The sequence below is a fragment of the Papilio polytes genome, unplaced genomic scaffold (genome assembly GCF_000836215.1).
Source record: "Papilio polytes unplaced genomic scaffold, Ppol_1.0 DF822845.1, whole genome shotgun sequence".
Lineage (NCBI taxonomy): Eukaryota > Metazoa > Arthropoda > Insecta > Lepidoptera > Papilionidae > Papilio > Papilio polytes.
In genome coordinates, this window is record NW_013526359.1 from 1719579 (window position 1) to 1730357 (window position 10779).

At 32.5% G+C, this 10779-nt stretch overlaps 1 protein-coding gene across 6 annotated transcripts in view; it reads right to left on the reverse strand.

Moving 5' to 3' along the window:
* The window catches only part of LOC106105459 (cAMP-specific 3',5'-cyclic phosphodiesterase), a 242934-nt gene that overhangs the window by 49083 nt on the left and 183072 nt on the right, over positions 1-10779 (reverse strand). For 5 of the 6 annotated variants that reach the window (XM_013285766.1, XM_013285767.1, XM_013285765.1 and 2 more), the window contains one exon: positions 3397-3591. In XM_013285766.1, coding sequence (XP_013141220.1) covers positions 3397-3591 — 195 coding nt within the window. Of the gene's footprint in view, positions 1-3396; positions 3592-7331; positions 7428-10658; positions 10774-10779 lie in introns of those variants that run through there. The other variant, XM_013285771.1, reaches the window with a different exon arrangement.

Consider the following 10779-nt stretch of genomic DNA (forward strand, 5'->3'; position numbering starts at 1 on the left):
AAGAAAGAAACACGAAGATTTCGGTTTGGAATTTGTAATATGATTTCAGATCAAAGAGAAAACCGTTCTATTAAGCATTGCGTTTACCATTTTGTTGGATATGAGGTTTAATGCGGGGTTCGGCTTCACATCAATTTATATTGTGCTAGAGTAGTGTGTCGCAGGCTTTGTTGTGACAGTGGGAAATACAGCGTGAAGAGTTAGGTCGCATCAACGTCCAGCCGCTCACTTTACTCGGGACTACCACAAGTACTGTCAGCATACACAAGACAACACAATTTAGGATTCAATCATCACATAGATCGCATGCTTACACCTGACAATGTATACTGTGTGAGTAAGCTCTACTTAGATGTTAGTCGACACAACATTTATTAGGATATGCAATATTTTAGAACCAGCTTACTTTGTCCCTGTCCAAAGCGGTGTCTTGTTATTGTGACCTGCGTATTTTGGTGCGTCGTGTAACTAAATACATTTTCACTGTGTCTAAAATTGTGTACAGCGTGGTAGTCTATTATTCAAAAATTATACGAAGAGTAAGTATTTAATGAAGCCTATAATATAATATAATCGAACACTGTCCATTATCCACCTAAAGATTAAATAAATTCATATCTAATAAAATGTATTAATTGATTTTTAATAGTAAACTTCATAAACTTAATAGGAGGATATAAAATTCCATCTCGAAAACTTAATACTATTCGAAATAATGATGCCAATGATTCCAGTATAATCATTCTTTGCATTGGAACATTCAAGAATATTCTACAAAGTATTTACGTTTATTTGTAATTATTTTGTACAGTAAGAGCGTAATTAAAACATCACGTTACGATGAGTCAGTTGAAAAGCATTTAAAGAACCTTTAATTGCTGTGTTGTTTTTATCAGGTATTGTCGTTTAATTAAAAGTTATCAATGTACATATATCAATTAAATATTCTTTAACTTTGAATGAGACAATTACGTGTAAGTATTAACTTATAACGTTTGTTTGGATTAGATAAAATAATGGGTAAAACTTTACTTATTCTTTTTATGTTTTCGGCTAAGATAAGTAGATACGATTAGTACATATGCGTTAAGAATTCAGATAATCATAGTAAACGAAAAAAAGCAAGTTATTCGTTAAATCTACAAATACCTAACAAATTAAAATCATTGTTTATAAAAAAATAAGAGATACATTTTCCATCGTGATACCTATGAAGGTAAAACATAACAGAAGTGTTTAGTTAGTCAAGAAAGATAAGTAGTGTGTAAATTTTCATAAATGTAATTTTCCTGTTGATTGTTAAGAGACTCTGCGTAGCACAGACTTTTTATCATCCGATAGTTTAGTCGTGCGTTTGATCAGTCTGAACATGTAAGCTTGTATAAATTACACCGAATTTATCTTATATGATTGAAACTATCAGCCGACATAAATGTCGGTGTTCTGCGGGTGATCTAAATATTCAATATCATGGTAAAAGTTGTCCGTATTGTTGAGAGACCGGAGAAGTAATAAAAGCTTTTTGAAAGTAGAACGACCCAAGGCATTAATGCAATTCTTTCCTAGTCGTTTAATATTTAACACTTTTTAAAATGTTCTGTCTTTCAATCATCAGTTAATTTTTTAAGTCTCATAAAAGGAGTATAAATTTATTCTCAAATATTTTTTAGGTAAATTGAGACAAGAAATTTTGCACATTCTATTAAGCAAACCGTAGTAGCATTTATTTTCAAGTAAAATCAATAGGAGAAGGTTAAATTTACATTAGAATCGATTGCTCTCTAGCAATTTGGATAAGGACTTCTGAAAACTGGAGGCTTAACTAATAAATTTTATTGTATACCTTTGATTGTTTTAGGAATAATGAAGTTTACGCGGTCTATGTAAATTATTCATCTAAATTCAATTGAATTACACTTGATAAAATAATTTTGCTAAGATAACCGAAACTTATTTTGTTAATTTTAAGGTGTTAATCGTAACATCTGACAATTTCATTGGTTAATACTGTAATATCAAATGAATACAAAATATAGACCGACAAGGATATATGTTCCGGTGGACATAAGTCAATCTAAATGTTGTCAAAAAGTGTCATAAAGTCCTTTTTTATGTCTATGTAGGTTTTATATTTTTCTATAGAAACAACCGCGATAGCAGCGCCTTCAAACAAGAGTAGAATAAAGACATTATCATCTCTTTTATTGACTTTGAAAAACAGAGACGTTCTTGTAAAGCAAATGAAGTCTGACGACTAGACTCTTCCATTGTTAGAAGTGGTCAATGTTTAATTTAATAACATCTATTTCACCCGAGAGTTGAATTTAAATAGAAATATAACTATTGTTTTGAATACAATGAAACTTTACAGACATAAAAGTGTTACAAGAAAAGTTATGAACTCAAGTATTTCCAATAATGCCAATTCTTTTTGATATCGAATTAATTCATGTAACGTTACAAACATGACTGATATGACTTTTATCATTAATAATGTATTAATTTCTAGACGATTCGAGAAAATGTTTTACAATACTTTCTATCGTAAAATATCGAAGATGTTTTTATAAATAACATTTACAAGGTAGACGTTTTGATATAATTATATACTGTCTTGTTGTTTTGTTATTGACATTAATAGAATTAGATTAAAAATTTGCTGCCGATTATAATATTTTAAGAATATCGATAGTGTCGTTACGTAATTAAAATGCCAAGTAGCAAATTAGGTACCTACTTGATAAAAATCATTTCCTTTTCATTCGTTAAAATACCGAAACAGCTAAAGTTTTGAATTTCATTCTTAGTTTCAAGAATAAACCATTTTATAGCTTTCTAGTGTATTTTGTTGAACGTCAAATGCAGTGTGTGTACAGTGGTGTAGTCATAAACGCTCGGCTGCAGTGTTAACCAGTCATCAATTCAAAGAGAATTCAAGAGCAAAGTCGTGATCATTTAAGCTTTTACTGCGGAACGTTTACTTAAAATAAATAATCTGGTTTCAATTTCGAAAATTATTGATCCAGTCCGTTATTACAAAGCTTTATATTATTGCATAATTGTGATTTACGTTAATTTTGATTCTGCAATTGTATTCCGAATACCCAAGTCGTTGTCGAGAAAATAGTTTGATTTGGGCCGTTCAGCCCACCGATCCTTCCACCCGACGGTACCTTTTTCATATTGGTGTGATCTATCCCCTTGCAGATTTAACCAATTAATAACTATTATGTTTTCGTGTCAGGTTTAATTTATATTCTTGATATGATGTCAATCTACGAGCTTCCAAAAATGTACCTATGTTAAAATTAACGCAATAAGAAAATACCTGTAGACATGAAGATTGTATAATTTGTGTGTGTTGGTAGTACTACATGAATCTCACTGCGCACTTACCTTTCGCTGGCGATGGAGCTATTCCTGGACATCGACTTCGGCGACATCTCGAAGTCGGAGTCAGATCGGTAGAGGAAGGACTCGCGGCGTTGCGGCATCGCCTGCAGCACCAGGGCGGCGGAGGGCGAGCCTCCCTCCAGTGGGGAGCGCGCGCCCCCCGCGCCGCCAGCTGCCCCGCCATTTTCGACGTCGAAGCTGCAACAAAACACGAAGGAATCAATCATAGAGCATGGGAAATGCAAAGATCATTTAATTACCAAAAAAGGCTACTCTTAATAACGCATGTTACGTTTATAAGCGGGTTGTAAGTTAAGTAATAACTTAGTCGACCCATTTGCCTTATGACCTCTCATTTATATTTATAAATGAAGTAAATTCAAAGAATATTCAAAAGTAGGTCAATCATAACTAACATGATTTGCTCCTAACAGTTGATAACAACTTAAGTTAAAAAACTTATGACAAGCTTTCGCAAGTTGCGTTACCTGTAATTTTTTGTAGCTGAAAGTCGAAACCGTTTTATATCATTCGACAAAACATATTTCAATCCATTTTATTAAAAATAAATGTGAAAGATATTCGTGTAGTTATCATAATTTTTTTTAAATATGTTTCCCACTGAATCTTATTTACGTTTCTATACTGAACTGTTAAGTGTAAACACGAAGGCATTTGTAACAGATAAGAGTGCTTACAGAAGTAACATTATCGATATCAATAGATAAGTATCAATTTATTTAATCTTTTGCTACTGCATTACAGTGCTTATTTCTTATTCTGTACTCGATTCATTTATCAAAGACCTAGTAACAGTTAACTTTATTACTTTATGATTAGCAACGAAGATTTGTCGATACTTGTACAGTATATTATCTATGGTCAGTACATATTTAGTATAAACAAATTAATTAAAAGAAAAAAGTTATTACATTACTTTCAATTTTCAAATTTCAACGTTTTTTATAGTCGTTAAAATTTCATAATAATTGGTTTTATGACTACCACTATATTATAAAATAAAAAAAAGAAGTCTAATTTTGATTGTAGATTTTCATTTTAACTATGTTATTTTTCTTATACAGTAATTTAAAAAAAAGTTTAACACGTGTTGTTTTGTTTTCTGTCTAATAACATTTAAAATAATCAAAAATATTTAAAACCGTTCATTTTATTGCAATAAAAAACTGAAACGTTTTGAAATAAGTACGACAGCGACATCTATTTTCCTGAACACATTAATAACAGTCTCACAAGTCCGTGAAACATTTCAACCAGAACTTCACAATAACTTCCATTACTGCCGCAAGAGGTCGCTATTTCAAGTATTTTATTATTGGATTTAAATAATAGTAATAAAGTATGCTGTATAACATTAATAACATAAAATAAGTAAAGAGTGGAATGTTTTAAATATTAACCAAATAATAGTATATTCACTGAGTAGTTAATTAGATAAATTTAGTTAGTTAATAGGCTAAATACTTTGGATGTCACAACACTAACATAACTTGCAACGTATCTGAGAGAAACTTTACCCGCCTTATCTGGCACACTATTCACAATTTGTGACATTTTCACCAAAATACGTTAGTTTACTTTATTGGAGTAGCAATCTAAAGGTCTATTGCAGGCATTAGCAAAGAAATCTGTAATTCGGGCGAGAGGACGCGACATAATCCGATAATCGCATTAGAAACCAGCTGATGGACTGACTTCGATTGGTTCCCACTATCTTTTTGCAGGCGTGAAGAACAATTACTACACCGAGATCGGATTAACGATATCTTTAGATTATTTGTCAAGGTTTTTTTTATAAATTAGATGTAGGAATTGTTAAAAAGACCTTTCGTTCTATTCAGGAGAAGTACTTTCTGTTTTACGTTTTATAAATTAAAAGTAAAAAAATAATAAGCCAGACACTACCTAGATTTACTTATAACTTAACATACTTTACATAACATACAATTACCATGGAATAAGTTAAAGCAACGACGAGAAATGATATAGGAAGCAACTTACAAAGAAACAATTTAAAAGCCTGTCAACTAAGTAAAAAAGATCCATGTAATATTCTCTTTATTATAAGAAACTGTAGTTTTCTCTTTGAAATCGTGGAAAGCAATAAAGTAAAAGACGGATATGTACATATATGTAATTAAAAACAGGAGTTCTTAATTAGATAAAACCTCGGGTCAAACGTGAATGAAGTTTCCACAGGCATTTGTTTGGTTTGGATTGGTAATGTTATCTTACTAATATTATAAATGCGAAAGTTTAGATGGATGGATGGATGTTTGTTAGAGTTTGTAGCCTAATCTCTCGAGATCTCGATGAAATTTGGCACAGACATAGAGGATAGCCTGGAAGAGCACATAGGCTACTCATTTTGGTTTTTTTAATTCCATGCGGACGGAGTCGCGGGCGAAAGGTAGTGTAAAATATAAAAGTTTTTTAAGAAAACGAAATAAGTCTAGGTCCAGGACAATATATAGCATTTTGAAAATGTAAACTATTTCTACGCCCAGCAAAGGATAAGAAGGTATGTTAATTATGTGTTCATGGAAGTAACTAAACGTTACTCTATCTAAGATTACTTTAAGTTTAATTTTCGTATATTGATGCGACAATACCAACCCAAAATGGCCGCCTTAAAATACTCTGAATGGAGATTTACTGGTGTGTACGTGGGCGTCGTCTGTGCTGAGATTGCCAATCGGCCTGCCAACCGATTCGATGACGTTCAATACAAACTTTACACAGTCTGAAATTGAATTCTAATTTTTAGTAGTTAGTTTGAATTCTAATTGTCTGTTCGCTAATCATTTTTGTATTTAGATACAGCGATTGATTTTTTGGTATTTATTCTATATATCTAAAACCGTATATTTTTGAAAAACTTTACAAAAAGTTTGTCATATTTATAGAGGTAAACTCCTAATAATTTCATTTAGGATTTGAATGTTAGCAAGCGGAGTTATCTATACTAATATTATAAAGTGGAAAGATCTGTATTTGTTAATGTATTGAAATTATTCAAAACCTACCGAGCCGATTTCAAAAAATCTTTCCTCATTAAAAAACGACGTTATCAGTGAGTAACATAGCCTAAATTTTTATTGTTTTTTTTTTAATTGCACGCGGACGAAGTCGTGAGCGACAACTAGTAGGTAATAATACTTCTAACAGTTTTATGTATAACATTGATAGATTCGCGATGTAAATTACATAATAAATGTTTCCGAAGTGATTGAGAAATGAGATAACGCATCCATCTCTTCTATTTTAAGAAGCGCCCTCGTGATACGCCTACCGCGTATAAATCTGCATTAATCTGTCGACGATTGAGTTACTCTGGTATTCGCGTGATATTAATGTGATAAATATGATTGTTAACAGTACCTATACGAGTATACTAGATTCTTGGTTGGACACTCAGGTAACGTATTACAAAAGAATATTGTTTTTTACATTTATTTCGTACGATAGAATAATGTGTAAGATAGCTAATAACAGGACTAGTGTGATAATGTTTCCATGAATCTATATAACACAAAGATCATCACATTCGCCGAAGAATCACATGAAACAAAAAGAACGTTAATTATGAGTGTGGAGGGTACACCGGTAGAGGTACACCTAGAAAGAGCTGAATAAATTGCGAGAGAGGTGACAAGATCAAGAAGGGACGACTGACGACGGATGATAAAATTATTTGGACGAAAACCCGGTGAGCTGAACCTACGGGAGTAGCATAAGGTAGGGAAGATGATGATCAGCACATTTGCCTGCCAACACATTAAAGCCACGGCCTGGCCTGGCGAGTTCAACTTAATACCAATATCGGAGCATTGAACATTAAATTAAATATACCTGAAGACTGTCACTGAATACAGATTTACAAGGTGGTTGAAATTTTCTTCATGTGATTCGTGTACCTGCCAGTTGTCCGTCTTCTCGCGGAAACAGGTGGTCTTCTCAACGGCCGCCGCGACGCCCCCCGCGCACTCCATCGTCTCGGAGCTTCACTCCACCTGAATAGTCCACCCAACGCTCCACATCAGACCACCACTCCAGTCAGATCAATATAGTTTAAAAACGTCGCGCGTGTCGCAAACATGTAATGAATTTCGATTTCCAACGTTTCTCAAATGAAAGATTAAACGCTGTTTTTTAATCGCAGCGAGTAAATTGACACATGCAAATGTCAAATTTTAAAATAATATCAGCATTTGTCAACATTTTCTGTCCAGTGTTGTACCTACGATATCGGTTTTTATTAACCGTAACTTTCATCTCTATTAGACGCTTAAATAAATTTTAAAAGCACTCAATTTTAGTATTTTAGTGAAGAATGCATAAACAAAATGAATGAAGACCTATGAATAATTTTATCGTTACAATTAGCTACCAGTAATAAAATATATTTTGCAATTTTACTTAGTTTTATGTATATGGTTAATTTTAATTTTCACAATTACTTATTAAGTAAAAAGCATTGATTTTATTACGTTTTTACGATAGTGGCACATGTCGGTACATATCTATTTAGAAGCTCTATAAGCCGGCAACACTCGAAATGTCAATTTACTCCCTGAGATTAAAAAATAGACGGTAGATATAAATAATTAATTCTTATATTATTCAACCCATTATTTCAAGTAACTGTGACAAATGCAAATTAATTAAACGATCGCATTGTTAAGATAAAAATAAAACGAAAACAACACAGTTATCTTTTACCGTAAGCCGAACGGATTCCACGCGTGTTTTTTTATCAGCACTCATAAATCAGTTGGCATTATATGTATTAGCATACGTTTACTTTGCCACTTCTTGGCTTTCGTATACGAGAGTTGTGTAGCCAGACGGCAAGGCGACATCCGGTCGCTGGCCTTTGATGAATAATGGCGGGTTTCTAGGGTGCGTGATTCTGCGGACCGGTAGGCACGCACCGAGCACTAATGTTACCCTACTTGCGGTTATCGTGGCGGAGGGTTAACTGCCATGAAAACTCATCTTAAGAGCCAAAATATGCTTTGTTATACATTGACTAACGTAATCCGTCATTAGTTGTTATGTTTTTAACAGTATCTACATTAACTTATTTAATTTTATATTAAAAAAAATGTTAAACAAAAAATACTTTAATAACACAAGGGGAATACTCATTCTTGTTTTTAGGTACATCCATAACCAGTTTACTAGGTTTTTTTTATTCTTAATTGTTATTAAACTGTGGTTTCAGTTCTTACTTGTGACTTTTAAGTAATTCGTAATTAAGTGTATATTAATACTTAATAAGTTTAATACGTTACGATGTAAATATATTGAAAGTACTTAAATAGGATACTGTATATTAAAAGATTATCTGATAAGATTGTAACAATTGCTGGCGTAACGTTGCTATGGGAATTATGAATATTGATAAAGTGATTTATCATCGATTTCAATAATAATCTATTGAAACGATCGAATAATAATCATAGCGTTTGAAACAAATATTCGGCTTCTGTATAATTGTTGATATTCAGACTGGCAATGTTTAGACAAAAAAAACGAGAACATTTTATTTCAGTTTTTAGCAAAGTTGTTTCATAAAAGTTTGGGCGTCAGCAACGTTGTGCTAATTTAATAAATCTAAATAAAATGTTTTAGTTTTTGTATTAGAGGAGTATCATAAATTAAGTAGTAATTAGCTTTCATAACTGATTTTAACGTTTTAATTGGTTTTTACTGTGCAGAGAGTTTATTAATTTTGCAATGCATTCTTTTAAATTGGAGTACGTTATTTCGATACTTTTAATTTAAAATAATACGAATGCATTTCTTGTATTTGTATTGCACCAATTCAATTCAAGATATAAGAGAAAGTCGTCTTGTTTTTATTACGTTGAACCTTTTATTGATGTCGTTAAACTTTGACGTCGTTAAAGTGTTGGATAAAAATGCAAATTCTACAACCTTTAAGAAAATTTCTTCGAAAATTGTCGCTTGCTCTATGTCTATTCTTTGCTTTAAATATTTTGATGGCGTTTCTAAAATATGTTAAGCTTAGTTAAATATTTATTTTTATGTTTAAAACACAAACCGAAAACACTATTTAATAAAAAAAAAATAGAAAAGTGTACAAATAGTATTGTGAATGTGAAATATTTTTTAATGTAGTGTAATCGTACGCAATGAAGTGTGTGGTTAAGATTCGATTCGTTCAACTTGTACATTGTGATTGGTGAATTAAATTCCATATAGAGCTAAATTCAAGCTCCGTTAGACTCGAAATGATCTTGAAAAGAATACGACGCACCTACGACGCCTCAATACATTTCTTTAATTAAATCTACCGATATATTTATTGTCTGCGAAGTATGTTATAAATTGCCTCATACCCTACCTAACCTCGTTCCGAAATATGCATTTGTAGATCGCATTTGTAATATTTTATGTCGAAGTACGAAGACGTCAAATAAAGTTTAAAACGTTTTGGCGAACGCTACTGTTATTAATATAACATGTGTATCATAATACCAATTGATTTTATGCGAGAAACTACATATATGCGATGGTTAATTAATGATATCATATACAAATATACCGCGCATGCACTTAGTGTCCAGCTTTTATCATTAATAATATATTAATACATCTACTGGCAAAGTGGATGCGAGTATATGTTTATTACTTATATTGTATAATTATCGTTTGCAACGTGTTTTTATAGTGGTCGCTGACCTTTAGTGGTATGTATTTTTTGCAAGGAAAATTACGTAAAAAGGGTCCTTACGTTTGACGATAGTTGATGATTATATTGCCGCAACAGCGCTATCGTGCCTAGGTACATGACAGTGTAGTGGCCTTCAGTAATCATCAACGTCATTATAACATTACTCGCGACTAGATAACAACTAATTGTTGTAGACTTCTTATTCACTTGCGAATGCTTTATAAAATTGAACATTTACAATTTAATATCTTATTTAATATCCCTAGTTACATTGGGCACAAGGGAGATTTCATTTAAGAGCTTCAGAATTGATCGCTACACGTTTTTTTATTTTTTAGGTTTTTAAACAAGTATCGAATTCACAAAACTTTAGGTAGGATTTGTATATTATTATTACTTCCCGTGTTTCTTTATTTTGTGTAGAGATTCTGAGAAAAACGTTATCATTATCAGATACTTCAAGTGACCCAATTAATTTTAAGCGACTGAAACAAACATCGCGAGTCGCTTTAGAGATGACGAGTGTACGCGATTCGTGGACCTTTTGGAGTGGTCTCCGCTGCTGGTCTGACTGGAGCTGGTGGTTGTGGTGCTGAGTGTGGATAGGTCGCTAGAAGCACGCGCTGAGCGCAGCCGCGGCAGCACAGGCGCTTCATCCGCAT